The sequence below is a fragment of the Delphinus delphis genome, chromosome 2 (assembly GCF_949987515.2).
Source record: "Delphinus delphis chromosome 2, mDelDel1.2, whole genome shotgun sequence".
In the NCBI taxonomy this organism is placed as follows: Eukaryota; Metazoa; Chordata; class Mammalia; order Artiodactyla; family Delphinidae; genus Delphinus; species Delphinus delphis.
This window is the reverse complement of record NC_082684.1, coordinates 50,006,684-50,028,044: the sequence shown is the minus strand read 5'-3', so window position 1 is coordinate 50,028,044 and position 21,361 is coordinate 50,006,684. Positions and strand designations below refer to the sequence as shown.

The window sequence follows — 21,361 nt, the reverse complement described above, 5'->3', positions numbered from 1 at the left end:
GTAAAGCACATCTCATGTAATCATTTCTCAGAATTAAATATTATTTTAACCTAAGGGTTTCCAGCTCTGTTTTTACATTGTTGCCTACTCTTTAATTTATAGCATTTCACTGATTCAGTTTATAGTTCCTTTTTTGAAGTTTTAATTTTTTTTAACATGTCCATTTGTCAAAATTAGCCATTTTTCCTGATTGCAAAAGAGGCAAAACCAAACAAAGAATAAACAATTTTGTGACTTATAACATATTAACTATATTAAATTTAACTTTACAGATTATAGATATTTTGCATTAGGTCAAAATTCTGATCTTTTGGACAAAATTTGACCATTATTATGGGAAAATGTATATCAGGTATATATTAGAAAAATAAGACTTTTTCAATGCAAAATGAAAAAAAGAGACTACAAAACAAACAGGTTACACTAATCTCAAATAAGTGCAGAATTATACTTAATGCTAGGTTAAGAACTTTTCCCATTTCCTGTATTAAAATACCTGAGGGCACTAATATTCCATATCTTAGTGCCTATAGCACTGAGTCCATCAATAAAACTTGATTGTCTTCTGTATCGATGTAATTTTTTCTAATTTTTTCTTGTGCATAAATCTCACTGCTCTACCCAAGTCTGTAAACAGAAAACCAAGAATTTTAAATATTTTTCTTTAGAGTGCAGTGCACAAGATAAGTATTCAATAGCACCAATTAAATGTTGTTTGCCGGAAAGAGAAATGGATACCTGTTGCAACATATTAATACAGACAAACCTGCTCAGAGAGTCCTGAGTCCCCTACTTAGCTGGCTCTGTGGCCTTGATTAAGTCATAACTTAGCTAAGTTTCAGTTTTCTCATCTGTAAAATGGGTTTAATAATAGTTATTGCCTCATAAAGGCAGTGTGAGATTGGTATAAAAGGTTTGCAAATAAAACAAGCCTTGTGAGATAAGTCTAGTTTGGCCAGTATTTCCATTCTAAATTTCAGTACTCAGCATATTAACTTAATGTGCTTTTAGGTTAACTTTTATACCAATAGTTGCATATATCTCATCATTTACAAGTAGCTCAACTGAAATAGTCTGAGTCACCCACAAATACGGCAAAGTGAAATAAAGCCACCTCTGAAGCTTCCAAACTCCCAAGCAGGGCCTCACCTGAGTTTGTCAGGATTTTAGAAGTAAATTATGAACCACCACAGGGTACAGGGATCTCAAACTGGCTGGTGTGAAAGTCATCAATTCTGTTACAGAAATGGAGTCCCAGTGCTCTAAATCACATAATTTGGGGATTTTTTTTTTTAATGCAGACTCTAATTCAGTAGGTCTGGAGTGAATGCTCCAGAGATTTTGCATTTATAAAATATGTTTAGTGCAATGTTTTGATGCTTTCACTCTAAAAACCAATGATAAACATACTGAAACTGTTTATAAAACTTCAAGGTGTATAGAAAAAAAGAGCCATATTTGCAAAATTATTTATTTACATCTTAAGCTCATGGTAAAATCTTTATAGGATAGAATGGCTAAGATGAAATATACAAAGTCGATATAAACACATAAGCATTAATCTTTACATGAAAAGAATCTTAGTGATGGCTATCGGTGAACTCGGGTTTTCCTTTATAAAACCAATGTTCCCTTCAATCATGCTGTGATAATGTCTTCCAATAAGAACAGATTTAATGAATATCATTCAAAAAAAGCTGGGAAACAAATAGCTAACTTGGATTTATTATTAAACCACTATCCATATGTCATAAAACCAAAACTGTTTTACAGGGCTGAGATGTTTGAATAGGTCCAAACATGATATAGTGAATAAGTTTTAAATAACGAATGCTTTGGTTATTAGGTTTTGACTTAGTTTTGGCATAACTTGTATAATTTATATCATTCTAGTGAGTCATTAGGTAATCCGTTCAAAACAAGACTTGCTTAATACTATCACGAAGCACTTAGCCTTGCCTTGAGTGAGACTACCTTTAAGATGCTGACAATAGCAACACATTTCTCTTTTCCTTTACTCAGAAAAAAGAAATCACAAAACTAAAAAAATCATTTTCACACGTTAAAGTCCACCATAAACTCTTATTCATTCTTAAAAAAACAAAAGTTCCTCATCATAATACCTGCCCTGGGTATTGGTACATTATTGAAATATTAGACCTGTAAGAACTCCTCATAAACCTTGAAAGCCTATGACTGTGATCTACTTATGTTTAAGGTTAAATATATAAACAATGCATTTGAAGCTTCTGGGAAGAATTCATATTTAAAATAGTTTTAAAAAAATCTGGGTTTATTAAGTTTTAGAAAAATAAATACTGTGATTGGTTCTACCCCTCCTCTTCTACTTCTCTTCCTTCACAAATTTGAACTTAATAGCTCAGGCTTCTAAAAAGCAGAAGAAAGCAAAATAGAACAATGTAGGTTTTATTATCCACACTTTCCTTTTCTAAGGGTAACATTATCACAAAGGCAAACTTGATTTTCTTTCCTTGAAATGAAGATCCTATCTCCTAAGACTTATTTAAATAACTGTTCTTAAGAAATCAAGAGAATTTAACAACCAGTACTTTTAATAAATGAGGAGTTAAATGCCTATAAGATATATAAGGTGACTGTAAAGAGTTCTATTATAAAGTCTGAAAGCAAAATCTAAACATTTAATAGTTTACATTTAATCTCTTTAAAAGGCCTTTTAAAAGCTGTAAGCTATATTATAAATTGCCAGTTAAATTCCCACTCTAGTCTACAAAAATAATCTGCTGCACAAATATATAATTTAAGGTAACTATATATTTCTTGTATTGATCTTTTTTCCAATTTTATGAGTGCAGTGAAGCAAGAAGTAAGCACCGAGGTGTTAGTTAAATTAACTTTCATTTGAGCAGCATTTTGATTTTAGATAAAGGGATTCTAAATGTAGTCTAAAATTTTCCAGAAGTCATATTTACATTCATTGTACAACACTTTATATACACATACAGATTTATAAGAAACAAATTAATCTATACTTTTCATAATGTAAAAAATAAAGATAAAAAACACAACATGTGTGATCATATGGTAAGCCATCTATTTGAGAAATGTGCTTGGTGTTCAGTTCTGATGGCAAAAACCTTGAATAACTTAAAGCATATCACATAAATATACCACAGGTGCTTAGTTTATTTATGACCTTAACCTAGGCCTATCCACAGTTTTAAGTGTTAAAGTCAATGCCATACAAGTAGTTGAGTTTACTAGTAATGTTTGCACTGGAGAAAAATGATTAGGGGAGGCATGACAGCAGATATCAAATGTTTTGAAGTATAATTGTAGGGAGGGATTAAAATTAATTCTTTTCCAGGGGAAAATCGGGACTTTCTGATAATAGAGCTGTTCAAAAGTGAGAAAGTCTGCTTCTGAAGCATGAACTCCCAGTCCCACAAATGACCTTGCCTTGTCAGGGCTCTTGTAGCAAGGACTCCTGTGTTGGCAGGTAGGACTAATAGTATATGGTTAGGCCCAAGGAACTCTAAAGTTCCTTAATGCAAATTATTTTGTTGATATTGAGTTTCTGACGTGGCTTCTTAAGCAGTTTGCTTCATCTTTTTTTCCTGCCCATAAGGCAGTGTTTGATTTTCCTGTGACACCTCTTATAAATTGATGGGCTTGGCTTTCCTGGAATTTATCAAAGTGAATTTTTCTGATCTAATTACTCTTCCACAAAAACAAATAGGTGGCTGTGATGAGCTCTGTAGGTGGCTGTGATGAGCTCTGTTTGTGTCCCACATAGTAAGTTCTTTACCAACCAACTCCTGGCTGAAGTAGGCTAGAAGCAGAGATTTTACCTGGGGAAAAAAGTTATTCAAAATGTTTACTGTTCTATAATGTTCTAGTCTTGAGACTGAATGGAAAAATCCTATTTGGCACTCCTTTACCTCAGATGGCATGCGAATGCTTATCACAGTAAGAAATTCTTATCAGATTTGAGGTGCAGAGGAATAGGAAGCATGGAAATTTTGACCTATATTAAACAAACAAGCAAACAATAACTCTTCCATATGTTAGAAGAGGTTTTTAACTCTAAAATCAAGGCCTTTTTCCAGAAAATTAAATTCACCAAAAATGTAGAAATAAAAATCCCACTATGGCTCTAAATATATGACAAATAAATAAGGTCACATGGTTTATACATTTCAAATTCTTAACGAGGCCCTACAGTATTTCAGGAAGACGTCTTAAAGTATTGTTCCCTGAGTTCTTGAGGCAACCCCAAATATAAGTTCATGAAATCCAAGACTTTAGAGAGAGAAAAACCCACATGGTTTACTTCTCTCTCTTCTAGGAGTAGCTGTTTACTCCAAAGCAGTTTGTTCAGTGCTTACCCTATAGTTCAAATGCTTTAAGAATGTGGCTTTATCCATTTCTTAGAAGACAAGCTCCCAAGTGAAACTTCTAAGAAGGAAAAAAAAAAGAAAAAGACTGTTTAAAGAAGGTGAAGTTTTAACATTAGTTAACAGTGCAGTTGAGTAAATGAGTTTTAGATCTGTAATACATAAAGAGTGGTAATACTGTCATAGGTGTTAGAAGGTAGAGTTCTATGGACTCTGGCATTTCTGACCTCAGTGGTATTAATACCAGCTTCTCTTACCAAACAGAAAGTCTAACAATTAATTCAAAAAACCAGAACTATTAGAAACGGAATGACTTTTTCATATGTAAATGTATGAGAAGATGTACATTTGGTTATAAAATAAAGATCAAAACAGCCAGCTAATAATTTCTCAACTTTTAAATATCTGCAATTTACATATAAACTTATACATAATAGTAATTTTTAAAAATTCATTCAAAACTGGGGTTTTAAGATTCTTGAGTTGTTTTTGTATCACCTTCTTGATGGCTATTAGAATATTTTTAAAAATTCAAAGCTTGGGAATAATTCAAACAGTGAAATATGTATTTGTTTGCAACTTCCATTATAGTCTATTTAGAAAAACTAATTACAATGAATGGAGATTTTAATTCTGTTGCTGGAAGTTTTACGTTAGGCTTAACTTTAAGCCATTAAAGTTTAAAAAAAAACCCAAGAAAACCCCACGAAAAACAACGGTTGAGAGAACATACTGAAATGCTCCATCCATTTCAGTAAAGTGCACAACTATGAGTGTTTATCCTTTGGCTTGGCTATGACCTTAAGGGAGGTGTAGAAGTCAATGGTGCTGGTGTCAGATTCCTGACTATATTACTGAGGCTGGCAATCTTCTCCTCTAGGAGGTAATTTTTCTTCTCTGCTGTTTTTTGTCGCTGTTCAGTTATTTCCAGAGCTTTCAACAACTGGGCATTTTCCACATACAAATCCTTCACCATCTCATCTGCTTTAGTATTCTTGCAGAGCTAGAAACAGAACCAGAAACATCTTGACTCCATTTCTGTAATTCTCTTAAATTTAAGGTCTGACATAGGACAGTTGTTTATAAAGGCAAATGGCTTCTATCAATTATATTCTTTCATTTTACAATACAGCTTTAACATCAGACCTGGCACCAGGGATACAAGTAGAGCAAATCCACTTATTCCAAGCTGTTTCTCTGCATAATATGTTTGTAGAAGTCACTAATAAAAAGAACAAATTGATATTTGAGGGCTCGAAAATGAAGGTATTTTTCAACCTAATAAATTAGGTATTATTTCTTTATTCATTCTCTAAAAATACCAAAATACTTTTATAACTTAAATTTCTGAGGGTGTGAACTGTGTTTAACTGTTATTAACAATAGGTGCTTGAGTTTCCCATTCATAACCACATACAACCTACTGATTGTTATAATACATGAGCCAAATTTTAAAATAAAGAGAGAAGATTTGGCGGTTACTTTTCCTTAACTCTCCCTCTTTGTATAAAACCTTGTCTAGGAGAGATATTCTAATCTTTATTGTTAGAATATACAGTCTTGGTTAGGGCAGGAAAACTTGTCAGCAGCATTAGGATAATTTTATTATTGCTCCTGTTAGTTAATATCTTATAATCTCCTTTCCCTCATTATACCTTTAACTCCTCATTTTACACCCAGTTTCAGGCAGGGCATCTACAAGTATAAAGGTTTAAGGGAGTAAAGAAAACTAAGGAGTGGTTAATTAATTTACATAATAGCATTTCAAAGGGCAATGATAAAGACTATCACACTGAAGCCCAGAACCTAAGTGACTGGCAAGTTTAACATAATACTAACATACTTTCTATCGAACTGTTTTTATACAAACTTTCCTCCTTTCCTGCCATTAAAAAACACTCTGATGACTCTTATCTACTACCGAATGAAATTCAAACTCTGTGGCTTAGCACTAAGACCCTCTACTGTCTGCTCTTCCCTATCTCTCATTTCTTTTTCTTCTCCCAGGACAGGATGAACAGTTAATGCTAGTGTTTGTAGATGACCACACCCCGTGTTACCCATTTTCTTTATTTTTGAAACTGCTATCTGGCCAAATGCTTGGTACTGTGAACTACACTAGTAGCTGTAGTAAGTGAACTACACTCCATATAGGCAGGATTTTGTTTTGTTCATTGCTGTATTTCTAGTGCTTAGAACAGAACCTGGCATGTAGTAACTATGTGTTGAATAAAGGATTAAAGGATTGAATCAATAAATGTAAATACAGGTCTTTCTCTCCATTTTGTGTATTAAGATATAGGGCTCAGGAAAGTTCCTGTCTACCTCTGCATTTAGACTTTCCCTTGGAATTCTTCTTCTTGGATTTTATATATCTGAAAAACCAGGTTGGGCAATTTCCACCTTCCCACTCCCGCCACAGTTTGTCTCAATCTCAGATTCCAGAGAAGTTATAAAACTTTCCTAGAAAGTAGTCCTTCTTGTATGTCTCTTCAGTGGATGCACAAATAATTTCTAGGCACTGAGGCCACACCTGCCACCAGCAGGAAAAAAGGATCAGGCTAACTAGTGGTCCTGAATTCAAGAGTCCAGATTCTAATTCAAAACACAACCTTTTGGGGTCTGGCTATAGCCATAAGGTTGTTTTTGAGGCTGTCATAGCTGTTGCAAACAGGAAAGCTAAAGTTATACTTATTATCCCCCAATTTTTTACCAATATAAAATTTCTTTTTATTTAAATAGGAATATTTCCTCTCTGGGGAAAAAAAAATCTATAAAATTTCAATTTAAATTGAACCTCATTAGAAATGCTTTAGGTCCATGAGAGTCACTGCTAGCAAATATACATTTTTTAAATTGTAGACAAACATATGACTCAAAAGAACTTTGGAAAAAAACAATGTAGAATACAGAATTCATATTTTTGAAATGATATGGGAAAGAGCGACTCCTAAATTCTTCTAAACATTTATAATAGAATTTGCTTTTATTAGACAACAAAAGTTAACAAGTTAATAGCAATAGAGGAATGTAAAATTGGAGTTAAAGTTGAATATGAGGTGGGTGGGTAGAGATGACCTGGGAGGCTCACTTGTTCTTTGAGCTGATTCACTTTCTCCTGAAGAAGCCTTTTCACCAGTTTCAATTTTTGTTCAACTTCCATCATTCGTTCCTCCATGACAGTTACCAGGTGTTCCTGGTTTCCCTGAAGGAAAGAAAAAAATTTGTATTATCATTTGAAAATCATGCCACACAAAAGCACTAATAGTTAATTTTCCCCATAAAATGCCTAGAGAAAGGACAGCAAATGTTTGCCTTTGAACAGGAAGGGTGGATTTCTGATGAAATGGGAGCTCTGAACACTGCATGGGTTGCACATGTTAGAAAAGTAACCCTATTAGAGAAAGAATCAAAGACAAAAGAAGAATCTTACCTGTGTTACCATCTTCCCCTGAGATAAAGCAAAATTCTTAAAACCCATAATTTAAGATCTGTGTGTACTTATTATAGTAAAATAGGTATCCAAAGTAAATTAAAAGATGGTTCTCAACCTTTCATCTGTGATTTGGGTCTTTGCAATACTGTGGGCATCTCAACAACAAAATAATCAAAAACTGAGTTTATTTAGGATCACCTAACATTTCCAATTAGCTTGCAATATGTGTCTGTCTTTCCTTTGAAATGGCTGATTACTGTGAGGGTGTTAGTGTTTCTAATAGCCTCTTCCTGCTAGTTATTCTGGTTATTGGTTTCCTAATTTGACCTGTCAATGTGAAGCACATATCTGAATTGGAGGATGGGTTTATCATTAGAACAGATTTAAAACTGAAAATCTCCCCATAAAAAAACTCCTAGACAAAACAATAGGGCAGAAAAAGGACCCTGGCTTCTCCTTCTCTCCTCATACAACAGTGATGGATTAAGGAGTGTGTGGGTTTTGGAGCGCAGAGTGACCTGGAACAAGATTTAGAGTGCAACTGACGGCCCTTTCTCCCAGTCCACCAAAATGTTCACGTAAAGAATTTCAGGGCTTCCCTGGTAGCGCACTGGTTGCGAGTCCGCCTGCTGATGCAGGGGACACGGGTTCGTGCCCCAGTCCGGGAAGATCCCACATGCCGCAGAGCGGCTGGGCCCGTGAGCCATGGCCGCTGAGCCTGCGCGTCTGGAGCCTGTGCTCCGCAACGGGAGAGGCCGCAGCAGTGAGAGGCCCGCGTACCAAAAAAAAAAAAAAAAAAAGAATTTCAGATTTTAAAAGGTTCTTCAAATGTTTAAGCAAGACTCAGGTATTAATGGCTGATGGCATAACCTGTCCTTAAAAATATTCCCGGGGCTTCCCTGGTGGCGCAGTGGTTGAGAGTCCGCCTGCCGATGCAGGGGACACGGGTTCGCGCCCCAGTCCGGGAAGATCCCACATGCCATGGAGCGGCTGGGCCCGTGAGCCATGGCCACTGAGCCTGTGCGTCCAGAGCCTGTGCTCCGCAATGGGAGAGGCCACAACAGTGAGAGGCCCGCGTACCGCAAAAAAAAAAATAAATAAAAAATAAAAAAATAAAAAAATATTCCCAAAAAGGTGTCCTTTAAAAAGCACAAAAAGAATGACCAAATGTGAGTGGAAAGCCAACATGTGTTTGGATATTAAATAATAACATTTATTCAAGCATAAAAGAAACAACTAAGCCATAAGACTAATTTGAAGAGAAAAATTGTAGTAGGCAAAAGAGTAATGCAAAATTTCAAGAAACCAGGTCTTAAGAACATCTAAAATCCTATATTTTAAAAGTTATAATGGCTTTTTAAAGTTCAAACATAAATGGAAAATGCCAGATTTCCACTTGCCTTAAAAGAAAAAAAAAAGCTAAGCAAACCAAAAAAAAACCCCAGATAATTAATTCAAAGAACACGGGGCATGGCAAAAGAGTGGGGAAAGAGGAAAAACAAAAGCAGTCATATATTTAAAATTTATTTTATTTCATCAAAAATTTCCTTTTTCCTGTCAAAAAAGTATTATACATCTTATATAAAACAGTATAAATAACCCTGATTTTCTTCAAATTTCACATATAAAAGTAGTACCTTTTGTTAAAAATAGTTACAACATATGGAATGAGAAAATATATAGAATACATCCTTTCAAGAATCTCAAGTCCACACTCTTTAAATCGTATAAATAATTACGTGTAACAAGCTGAAATTTGTGAATTTGATTCACAAAATCTGTCATTTCTACATAAATAGGAAACATAATACTGCAAAGGCTTAACAACAACAATAATAATAATAAACTTAAAAGAGCACTTGATTCCAAAACATTTCTCAGCTTATGTCTCTGTTTGTGTGGTGTGTGTGGGTGTGTGCATTTGAGTATCTGCCATGGTAAGAAATGCCAGCAATAACAGCCCAGTGTTCACAGGTGCCCAATCCTTCTGTAGGAATCTGCATGCACTGCTCGCTGCTCCGGTAGCAAGGCCTAGAGAAAGAAGGCAAGTGGTACACTTCACCCTGATGTCAAGATTATGTTTTTTGGGGGAGTCTAAATTCACACATTTATAATGCAAACAATTTTTAAAAGCAAACATCAATACTACATATGCAAGCAAAGCAACACAAGGCAGAAGAAATCACATCACTCCACACACACAGACAACGTGCAGATTCTAATAGCTTTCTATATTCTTAAAATTAGTGTCAGCTTAGTTACCAGAAACAGGAGAGCCTGCCATGGCATTCTAGTGAGAGCAATAAGCAGTCCACCCTGCCATCTGGAGAAATTCTTTCTTTCTTTCTTTTTTTTTAAGTACAAAAGTCTTAAATTTTGTCTATCTAATCCTCAAATAATTGAAGTAAAAGGATTAAACACTGGTGGGTGGGTTGGGAAGAGCATGTTTTGAAAATAGTGTATATGAAAGAGCAATGAGTAGGATCTTAGTCTAATCATTTGGTTTTAAATGTCCATTAAAAACTGAGGTCACTCAGTTTTTAATGAAGAGTTGAAGCATCTGTCCAACACCCACCATCACAATTTTAATTCTGGAATTAAATTTTAGTATTTGGAAATTGAGTGTAGGAAGCTTCCAAAAACATGGATTTTAAGCCTCTGTTAGAAAGAATAGATGACAGAAGTACATCATGCAAAAGCACAGATATATACTAGTAGGAGAAGAAAACCAAGTTGTTACAATGTACAGTTATGGTGCTAATGTGACTTTGCAAAGCCAGGGTGAGGGGATTACAGAAAGAGAGGTGGGAAATTCCTTGTCAAACGTCAACTGAAAAGTAAGGTATTTGAAAACAGAAGAAGAGCATCCAAACTAGAACAAACTAATTTAGAATTCTACAAACTAAGGAGTAGTTTTAATTTTATTCCTAATTCTGAATAAATGGGCAAGACCAAAGAGTCAAGAGATTTCTGAAAGAGGAGAATCATGAATGAAGCACTAAAGAGAAATAACTATTTGAAAACCTAGGTAATATAAGATTGTGTCTGGTAGTGAGCTGGGATAATGCTAATTCAAAGGGAAGAGGAAGAAGATCTTTATTTTCTTAAAAATAGAGTTTTTCAAACTAGATCATTAAAAAAATAAGTTAAATGAACTATGTCAACTAAAAAAGTCACTGATGACACATTTTACTTTATTAGTTGAGAAAAGTGCCCATTTGTGAATTCCATGGAACTCAGCAGGCTATACTCCTCTGGTACAAGAAAACCCAGGATGCTCTGTTAGTAATACATATCCTAGAGTTGCACTTGAATTCTGTAATATCTTTGGCATTAGACAAGAATGTTAGGTCAATTGTGCAATATGCTGAAGTGATCCTGAGACTTCATCATCGATTACAAATGTGCAAAGGAGACCCAGAACACTTAATTACCTAGCTTAGAAGCTGAGAGCTCAAAAGCAGCACTGCAAAAAACCAGAACCAAAACAGCACTGCAGTTCTGTGGATTTGTAATTCAGGTAAGGTGTAACTGCCTGACAAAAGATTTAGGTTCTTCATCCCCACATGTGAACTGGTATAACTTTCAAATAAGCAGGTAAAATTAAATTAGGTGATCTGAGTTTACTATTAGAAAAAGATCCTCATACCTGTGGTGTGTTGATTTCAGAAGTCCTGTTTTCAAGTTCCTCCTGCAGGCACTGGTTTATCCTTTCTGGCTGTAGCAGCTGATATTGAAGCTGCAGAAATTGCTCCCTGGGAACCATTGGACAGGCTTGCTGCTGGAGCAGCTGCAGATCCCAAGCATGAGGGGATGGGCTAAGCATCACAGTGGACCTCAGGTGCTGCATCTAGAGGATAAGGGCAAAGCCCTGGTCAGCTGCAGTGCCTTCAATCAGAGAGTTGCCCTTGAAAGTGGCAAGCAGAGAGTAATGAAGTCTATGAATTCATTAATGGCCTCTCAGACTCACTGGTAACTTGAAAACAGGCAGCACATGATCCTGAGTAAGAATAAAGAATCATTTTGCTTAGGAGATAATACATTTAATGCATAAGCAGGCCTTAAAAGTTTTAGACTTAAACTGTACTTCCTCATTCTTAAGTGACTATAAGACATGAGGTACATGATGTACATATGTCTGAATTCTCCTTTTTTCTTCTTACACTAGAACATTTAATTATCCCTCTTTTTTTTAAAAAAAAATGGTTGGAATAGGCAAAGGGGAGAATGAGGTCATGCTTTAGAGTTTTGCCACTTACCACTCATAAAGATTCTTAAGAGTGAATGTTCAATGACTACATTTTTTCCAAGTTAGCAATTTGTTTTCAAGATTCTCATCTTGCATCTCAAATTATTTTAACCTATCTTAGTTTATCAGACAGGCAATTCCGGGGCATAAGGTGATACCCCAGAACATCTGGGAATTGAAGTACATGGAATGAAAGTATTTATTCAAGACAGTGAGGAAATGGTATGTGTATCGCAAGCCAATCAAAGTTGGGGCGAGGGAAAGGAGAAGGCACTGCATTTGGCTAGTGAAGCATGCCACTTCACATCTGTCAACACATTCAGCAGACACAGAGCTCAATGGAAGACATGCAACAAATATGACCAAGTACTAAGCTCAAGAAGAAGCACCCCCAGGCATGTGAGAAGGGAAAAAGGCCCTCTAAGACACATCTATAATTAAATGTTATCATGAAACTTCAGAGCCACTATCCATTTCCTTAAATCTAAATTTCTGAGGTGGGGTGTTACCCATTTTGAAATATTTCTAGTTATAGATTTAGAAAACCCACCACTTTATTTTTAAGAATAAAGAATATGGAGAATTATGATCCCCTGATTTTATATCAGTGGGATGATTTTCTTCACACACGTCTTCAAATACTAAGGAAAATCCTGATGTAAATGTAAACAGATATATTCCAAAATTAAAGCAAAATGAAAATGAATATTGGCTCTTACCTTAAGTATTTATTAACTGTCATAGTGGCAGAAATGATTACATGAACAAGGAGTTTAATGAGATGTCTCCATGCCATGAAATTCATTGAAAGAATGTTCTACCTTCACACACTATCTCAGGCAGAGAACTGCACCCTTCTCTGCTAGTTCCAACCACAGAGTTCTAGGTACAGGTTAGCCACAGATAAAACAAAAACAAAAGAGAATTAAGGAGTTATACAAAGAGGAAGAAAATATGAGTTATAAAGAGAAAGAACAGTACAAATTGTGTATATTATATACCTGACCACATGTGCTCTAGTCAGTAGGAACTTAGAACCAACATTTACATTTCTCCGTATATAAATTTTACAGATATTAAAATGTCTCACAGCTCTAATTCTGCAGCCACTTCCTCATCTATTGCAATTTGGTTGGTTTACGAGCTTGCTACCTTTACCTCCACCCATCCCAATATAATAATTCAGAAGATTTCAAGTCCACTATGGAATGGACCTGATGTTAAACACCTTGCCATGTGGAGATGCAGAATATAAACTATAAAACATTTTTGTTGTTCAAGTGTCTGAACTGTTGGCTAAGAGGTACACAACAGACTTTAAGAATTGCTAACAGTCTATAACCCTGTTTTTGAGTGATCAAAATGAATTGCTTATAGAACCCTGCTTCACACAGTTGGAAAAAACCCTGGAGTGGGAGGCAGATTCTTCCATATTCTTGTCTAGTGATTTGGGATCTTTAATTACCCTGGGGTAGGGCTATGTATTATGTTACATCAGTGACTTTCAAACTGGCATATAGGGATGAGGAGAAACCCCTTCCCCCAAGGGGGTGCATACATCAGATTGAATCACCTAGAAAGCTTTCCCTAAATTTCTTGATCCCAAAGATTCTGATGTAGGAACATCTCCCTGCCTACTTACTGCCTCTCCCCCAAACCCGATGAGAATCAATGCCAGAGGGAGAGGCATGTACCTATCCCTCAGGTCAGGTGGGCACAAAAAATGGTGTGAAAACCACTGTTCATCCTCAAATTTGGCCTAATCTATAGATATCATAACATAAATAAAAATCCAATTTACAGGTCTGGTGGGAAGGTGGAATGGAGTGTTACTGGCGAATGGTTAGTGTTCCTGTCTGGGGTGATGAAAAAGTTTTGGAAGCAGTGGTGATGGTTGTAGAACATTGTGAAAGTAATTAATGCCACCGAATGCCACTTAACAAAATTTGTCATTTTAACCATTTATATCTATCTATCTATATGCTTAGCACAATTTTTAAAATAATGTAATATACCCAAACCACTGAATTAGACACTTTAAATGGATGAATTGTGTAGTGTGTGAGTTACATTTAATAAAGCTGCTGAAGAATCGAATTTATATGTCTGTACAGAATTCATAGCTCAGTCTTATTTCTAATGAAACTTTAATTAGAGTAGTGTATGAGATGTTCTTTTCAGTGTTCCAATTAAAAATTCATGCTTTTTTCTTTTTCCAGCTCCAGGGCCAAGAACACTCAATTTCCCTCATCCATTAGCAAATATTTACGACTAGATCAGGGAGAAGAGTAATGAGGGGAAATTGCTTATGATGATTAATCATGTAAGGTAGGATTGGGAGAGAAGGGGGCTTCTGAGGCCAGAGAGAATGGTGGGAGAAGAACTGGCCTGTTGACAGAGCATTTGGAGAGAATCTGACAGTGATTAAGTATACCCTGTTACTTTTCAATCAGGTACCAGACATGTCACGCTTAGCTTCAGATATCTTATTCATTAGAGTATATAATTATTTCATCAGAAAAGCATATCTACATCTAAACACAGCCTGCAGCCCAAGGTTTTAAACACATTTATTATACGCTGTCAGAGAAATAAAAAATGGTTTGGATTTCACTCTTTATAGTTTCACTAATCTCCCTATTAGTGGATAAATCAGAGAACATAAAATTGACAGAAACCTTAGCGGTCATTTAAATGTCAATGTGATATGTTTGCCCATTTTTCATATATAAAAACCGAGCATCTACTGAAACTTACCTTTGCATATATCCAGCTTCATGAAAGAAAATATTTACATATCTCTCTTCCTTCCTATAATTCTGGCTTAAAAATATTTGTATACATAGTACTTTTTAAGAGCACAGAAAGACATTTTCTACCCAGGCCTCTATACCTTATATAAACTTTACAGGTCATTAAATGTTGGATTAATTAATATTTTCATTACCCAAAGCAAAGTATCTTAATGAAATTTTTACTTATTAAGGAGGATTTTACATAAGTTGTTTTACATCCTATAATTGTGCTTGGTATTCAGAAAGCAATCTATTAGACCGGAAACTCAATGGCCAAGCTGACAGGTTTTACAAATCCACTTTTATATTTATCAGATGTACCTCTCCCAAGGCAGTGCTGAGTTACAAATATAGTAATGAACAACAGCAGCCCTTGAAAATTAAACCTCTAAATGCTAATGCTCTTAAATTCCCTGCATGCATTTCCCAACTGAGCAGGTTGTTACAGAGCAATCACATCTATAAAACACTACACTGTGGGAGGTATCAGGAAACTGTTCAAACCACAGCAATGGCGAGAGAGCTCTGAGCCTCTTGGTCAGTACTGAACAGAGTCCCTGCCACTTGAATTTGTTGAGGTACAGGTCCTTGCATTTTAGGATAGTCAACATTATTCCATCCTCTGTGAAGCAGTATATATTCCTATGGCTGTATAATTAGCAAAAATATCTATCAAACTTGGTAAGACAGACCAAAGAATCCAGCTTGGCAATGTACTTAGATTTTCACTGTTTTCATAATAGGAATTTAATGCTATGCTAGTCTCTCTCAACAAATGGCTCATTCATGGATTAAAATATTCTTCATAGCTAAGGCCATTTGCTTAAAAACTTACCTCCATTAGCTGCTCATCCAGTTTTACTTGTTTCTTTTTCAGGCCTTCATTTTCCAAATGAATTGTTTCTAATTCTCGTTCAAGGGAATTCATCTGACTAACCTGTTAAAAAACAAAAAACTCCCTTAAAACCAAAAACAAAACACTTGAGTTGCTCTACTTTATTTTGACGAATTTACGCTAGTCACAAATCTCAACTCTTGGAAGAAAACTGAGTTCATTCATCAAGGGAAAACAACAAACAATATAATTCAGTGTACTGATTATATTTAGGTAGTCTAGTTTTAATCACCACTCCTCACATAGAACAGATTCCAAAGGCAGGTAGCTTTCAAACTTCAATGCCACTCACTGTAAGAAGCACATTTTCTCTTGCAACCCAGTACAAACACCCACACCCACATATGTGTGTGTGTGTGTGTGTGTGTGTGTGTGTGTGTATGAATATATATACGTAATCAGTTATAAGCATATATCACTAAGAGAAAAATTTCATGAAATTATCCTTACCATGAGCCATGCACTCTGATATTTTCTAGTATAATTTAATAACTTAAAATGCTGCTATTTAACTAGATTGATTTCATGATCCTCTACTATGGATCTGCAGTAGGGAAAAACATGTCTTAAGGCAAAGTTTAAAGGTATAGAACTGAGAATACATAAAACCTGATTTAACTCCTTTCTCTATTTTAAAGAAGAAATTTGAAGATTTTATGAGTATCCTTTTTTGGAATTCTCTTTATTACAGACTCTTATGAGAATCTAATGAGCTAGAGGACACTGGGACTCAGAATATTGCTAAGTAGAAAACATATGACACTATTCTAGAGTGCTGATTTTTGTTTCTATCAAAAAGAACTGAGGAGGGGGCTTCCCTGGTGGCGCAGTGGTTGAGAGTCCGCCTGCCGATGCAGGGGACACGGGTTCGTGCCCCGGTCCGGGAAGATCCCACATGCTGTGCAGCGGCTGGGCCCATGAGCCATGGCCGCTGAGCCTGCGTGTCCGGAGCCTGTGCTCCGCAACGGGAGAGGCCACAACAGTGAGAGGCCCGCGTACCGCAAAAAAAAAAAAACAAAAAACTGAGGAGGGTAGCAAGAATTGTTAAATGGAATTAAGTGTAATCTTTCTAAGTACATTTAAATTCACTGTTATTTTAAAACCTATCATTAGACTTTTCCTTTGGTAAGCAGCTAGATGAAACCCAATGTCTTTCTGAAAAGTTTACTTGAATGTACCTAAACTTAAATGACATTTCAGCTTTAGAGCACAACCAGTCTCTTTACTGCCAATGGTTGTAACTTTCACAAACTTAAAAAAATTTTTTTGAAATATTTATAACAAAAGGAAATGACTGTTCATCATTCTTTCCAGATTTTTAAACAAACCATAATTTTCAGAAGAGGAAGGTAATACAGGCATACCTTGTTTTATTGCACTTCGCTTTTCTTGTGCTTCACAGATATGGAGTTTTTTACAAATTGAAGGTCTGTGGTAACCCTGTGTCGAGCAAGTCTATTGGTGCCATTTTTCCAATAGCATTTGCTCACTTTGTGTCTCTGTCACGTTTTCATAATTCTCACAATATTTCAAACTTTTTTATTATTATATTTGTTATGGTCATCTGTGATTAGTGATCTTCAATGTTACTACTACAACTTGCTGAAGACGATGGTTATTAGCATTTTTAGCAATAAATATTTTTAAATTAAAATATGTACATTGTTTTTTTAGACATAATGCTATTGCATACTTAACAGACTACAGTATAGTGGAAACAATTTTATAGGCACTGGGAAACCAAAAAATTTGTGTGACTCACTTTATTGTGGTGGTCTGGAACTGAACCCAGAATATCTCCAAGGTGTGCCTGTAGTGAAAACTCTGAGTTTAGTTTAGAAAAAGAAAGGAAAACAAGTAACAACAAGAACTCCCACGGTAACACTGGCCTAGAACTCTAACTTCATGGAACCAAGAATAGAAAACAAACTGAGTCATGCTACAGAGGTTTAACCACGTAGTAGCCAGCCTCCAAGAGGGTGCCCAGTGATCCCTGTCTTCTGGTATTCAAACCCTTGCCTTGTCCCCTCCCCACTACACCAGGATTAGTCTGTGTGACCAATAGAATACAGCAGAAATGATTGTGTGGGACTTCTGGGATTAGCAAATAAAACTACTACAGCTTCCATCTTGGTCTTTTGGGGCCTCTCTCTCTTAGATCATTCATTGCCACAGCCTGAGAAAAGGCCCAGGTGGTGAGGAGCTGAGCCTCTGGCAATCAGCTAGCGAAGAACAGAAGCCTCCTCCTAACAGTTATATGAATACATCTGGAACGGATTCTCTAGTACCAGTGAAGCCTTCAGATAAATGCAGTCTCAGCTGATATCTGGACTGCAGTCTCAGGAAAGACCCTAAGCCAAAACCACTCAGTTAAGTTGCTTCCAAATCCCTGACCCACAGAAACTGAGACAATAAATGTTTGTTGTTTTAATTTATTACACAGCAATAGTTAACTAATACAGACCATATTAAGATGTTCCTAATATTCAGGCTATATATGTTTTACTAACTTATAGAAGCTTATGATACTAATGAAGATAATTAACCATCTTCTTTATAAAAACTTAAATTGCTCCTTTCTAGCGGTCACTCAATCAAAAAGAACCATGATACTGTTTTGACAAGATTACAAAAGCATAGATATAAGGAAGAACCAAAATATGCCATTGTAATCATTTCCTGGAAGGATGCAGGGGAAGAAACATACACTTAGGGATGCATCATAGTCAGAACACAGCCACTTGGTATTAACTCTCAAAAACTCACCTTCCTATTAGCAGGAGATCGTTCCTTTTGAAACTGTTCACACTCTCTCTTTAAGCTCAACTTTTCCTGCTCTGTGGGCTTCACAGTACCTGATGAGTTTAGATGTTTTGGGAGCTTAGGAGGAAGAAGGTTGGATTCCAGTTGACGGACCTAACAAGAACCAGTATAAGAGGAAGAAATGCTAATATAACCACCCAGCCAGGAAAAACAAAAAGCGAACATAAGGAAAGTTTGTATTCGGTGCTTGGGTTTTGTTGTATTAAGAAAACTTTTTCCAGTCAAGTCTGCCAATTCTTGAAGCTTATTACATTTTTGGATTTCAAAAGATCCTTTCTAGGTAAATCTATTTTTAGTCTGATGCAACACTGAGGATCAGAGAAGGACAAAGGGACTCCTGGCTCAGCCAAACAACTGGGAGTCAATAGTGTGACGTGGCTGCCAAAAAAACATAGTCTGTAGGCACCTCTGCTCTGACATGAGCATAACTTTTAGGAGTGAAGGGGGTGACAGTCCCATTGACTTTGTATTGGACTGTTCACACCTGAAACAATGCATTTACATCAACTAAGTTCCACGAGGACAGCAACCATGTTTAGTCTGTTCAACACTGCAACTTCAGTGATAGCAGAGTTTCTGGCACATGGTAGGTGTTCTAAATGAATATCTGTGACTCCTAAGAGAGTTCCTCCTCAAAAGAGGTATTTAAGCATAGGTTAAACATAGTTGGTCAACTGCTTAGCAGAGGTAAAGAATTTAAACATCAGCTTAGTGATGAAAAAGATGATCTTTAAAGACCATTCTAGCCTTGAAATGCTGTCTTTTAAAAGGGGCACCTTTTCTCTTACAAGAAGTTAGACCAACAAGAACTGAGTTTAGTTTTGCCATTTTTATACTACCAGTCTTGGCGGCTAGCCTATTTGAATGAGGAATATATGGTTAACATAATTTCCATTCATAAGATCACAGATTTTAATTTAGAACTGCTTATACAAAATGAAAAATATTATATAAACACAGCATGATAAAATTATATTGCAAGTAGATGATAAATTATACATTCTTAAAATAAGTCTGCCACACCAGAATACTCAAATCCATACCCTAGAATCACTGTATCAAACATTCATTTACAAACATATGCCACCATGTACAACTTTTCAAGTTACCTTCTCCCGGGAGTGTATGAGTTCCGCTTTGGTGTTCTGTACCACAGTTTGGAGTCTCTCATTCTCTTGCCAAAGCAGCTGTTGTTCCTCATTCGTCAGGTGATCCAACTTGTCCCAGGACAGCCTTTGCTGTTGGTTATGGAATCCTGATGGATGGGTGCCTATTTCTGGGGCCCAGTTCTTAAGAGAGAATTGTAGAGTTAAGCCTTAAAAACAAGCTGATTTCTTTTTTGAGCATCTTCTAATGAGAGTGAGCACATGTATATCTAGATATAAGTAAAACAATATTCTTGAACGTTGATTTAAAAAAAAAAGGTTTGGAAACTCTCTGTTTAAAATGATCTTTGGCAAAATAGTCCCGTCAAATCTAATAGCAAAGATGATTGTAGGGCAAGTCCCAGTTCCATATAGGACCCAAGCGCATAGAGATTGGGGACCTTAAAAATTACCTCATTCTTATGAAGTTATGCTTTGAACCCAAATAACTATTCTTTTGGTTAACAGAGAACAGAGAGAACTCTGAAATGCACTGCTAACTTGAAAGCTTTCCCTTGCTAAACTCTACTTTCATTTTCACATATGCAATCATATCCTTTTTTAGAATCCAAAGCATGTATCATCCACATAATTGAGGCCTGAACTCAGGAATATGCTTTAAGCTACCACGGTGATTTTTTTGGATCCTGAAAAATGCTTTAAAAAAAATTTTTTTAAAGGTAAAAAAAGGGTTAGGGTTAGGGTTTTTTCTTTTTCACGTTTTGCCTTTTAAGCCAAAACATGAAAAGGAAAAAAAAAAAAAAGGGTACAATCTCATTTTGAAAAAATTTTCAGCCCAGAAGTAATTTTTTAAAAATGGAAGCAACTATTATGTTTTTTTAAAAAAACACAGTTTAAAAAAAAGTATCACCAAGAGATAAAGTAGCTGAATTTAGTGCCTACTTTTATGGTAGGACAAAGTCTTAACATCTACCCAAGACTGACATACATACATTGTTCTTAATTTATTTGCACATAGATGAAACAGCATTGTGATAATATTAAAACGAGACTTACTTTCTACAACATCAAAATGTTTTTATTACTACAAAACAGCTCAGCCATGGTCTTCTGACTTGCACAATTACCTTGTCACTATAGTTCCATTTATGTGAGGTTCAGAAACAAGCATCCCTAACCTATGGTGGCAGAAGGTAGCGAAGTGGTTCCCTTGAGGTTATCAACTGAAGGGGACACAAGAGAGCCTCCTGGGTGCTGGAAATGTTCTTTATTTTGAGCTAGGTGTTGGTTACACAAAGACAAACATACATATATATTTTACCTATAACTGTGTATATTTACATATACATACATATATGTGTATAAAAACAATCAAGTTATAGAGTTAAAATTTATGCACTTTACTGTATAAAGTTAGATCTCAATAAAGAAGAAAAGAAATTACCTCGTCACCAGCATTCTGAAGTTGCTTGTGTAGAGACATCACTTCTTGTTTTAAAGCCTCCTTTTCCTGCTGAGTCACTCGTAGATCAGATTTAATTCGGGACATTTGCAGGTTTACATTCTGCAGGGTGTCTTCTAAATTCTGAACCTGCATCATGAGAACAGTCATACACTGTGACAAATCCTCATGGTCTCACCTATAGCATGTCCATGTATGAATGAGCTAAGACAAGAGAAC

The 21,361-nt window shown here is 35.9% G+C and overlaps 1 protein-coding gene across 2 annotated transcripts in view; it reads right to left on the bottom strand.

Annotated features, from left to right (window-relative positions):
- Positions 1–1,463: 1,463 nt before the first annotated feature.
- The window catches only part of NIN (ninein), a 104,589-nt gene continuing 84,691 nt past the window's right edge, over positions 1,464–21,361 (bottom strand). The window contains exons 25-34 of one of the 2 annotated variants that reach the window (XM_069540443.1): positions 21,125–21,271; positions 19,684–19,863; positions 18,518–18,667; positions 17,514–17,561; positions 15,692–15,793; positions 11,462–11,662; positions 7,468–7,581; positions 5,177–5,379; positions 4,368–4,437; positions 1,464–3,830 (exon numbers count right to left, since the gene is read on the bottom strand). In XM_069540443.1, coding sequence (XP_069396544.1) covers positions 4,410–4,437; positions 5,177–5,379; positions 7,468–7,581; positions 11,462–11,662; positions 15,692–15,793; positions 17,514–17,561; positions 18,518–18,667; positions 19,684–19,863; positions 21,125–21,271 — 1,173 coding nt within the window. In that variant the 3' untranslated portion in view covers positions 1,464–3,830; positions 4,368–4,409. Of the gene's footprint in view, positions 5,380–7,467; positions 7,582–11,461; positions 11,663–15,691; positions 15,794–17,513; positions 17,562–18,517; positions 18,668–19,683; positions 19,864–21,124; positions 21,272–21,361 lie in introns of both variants that reach the window. The other variant, XM_060004575.1, reaches the window with a different exon arrangement.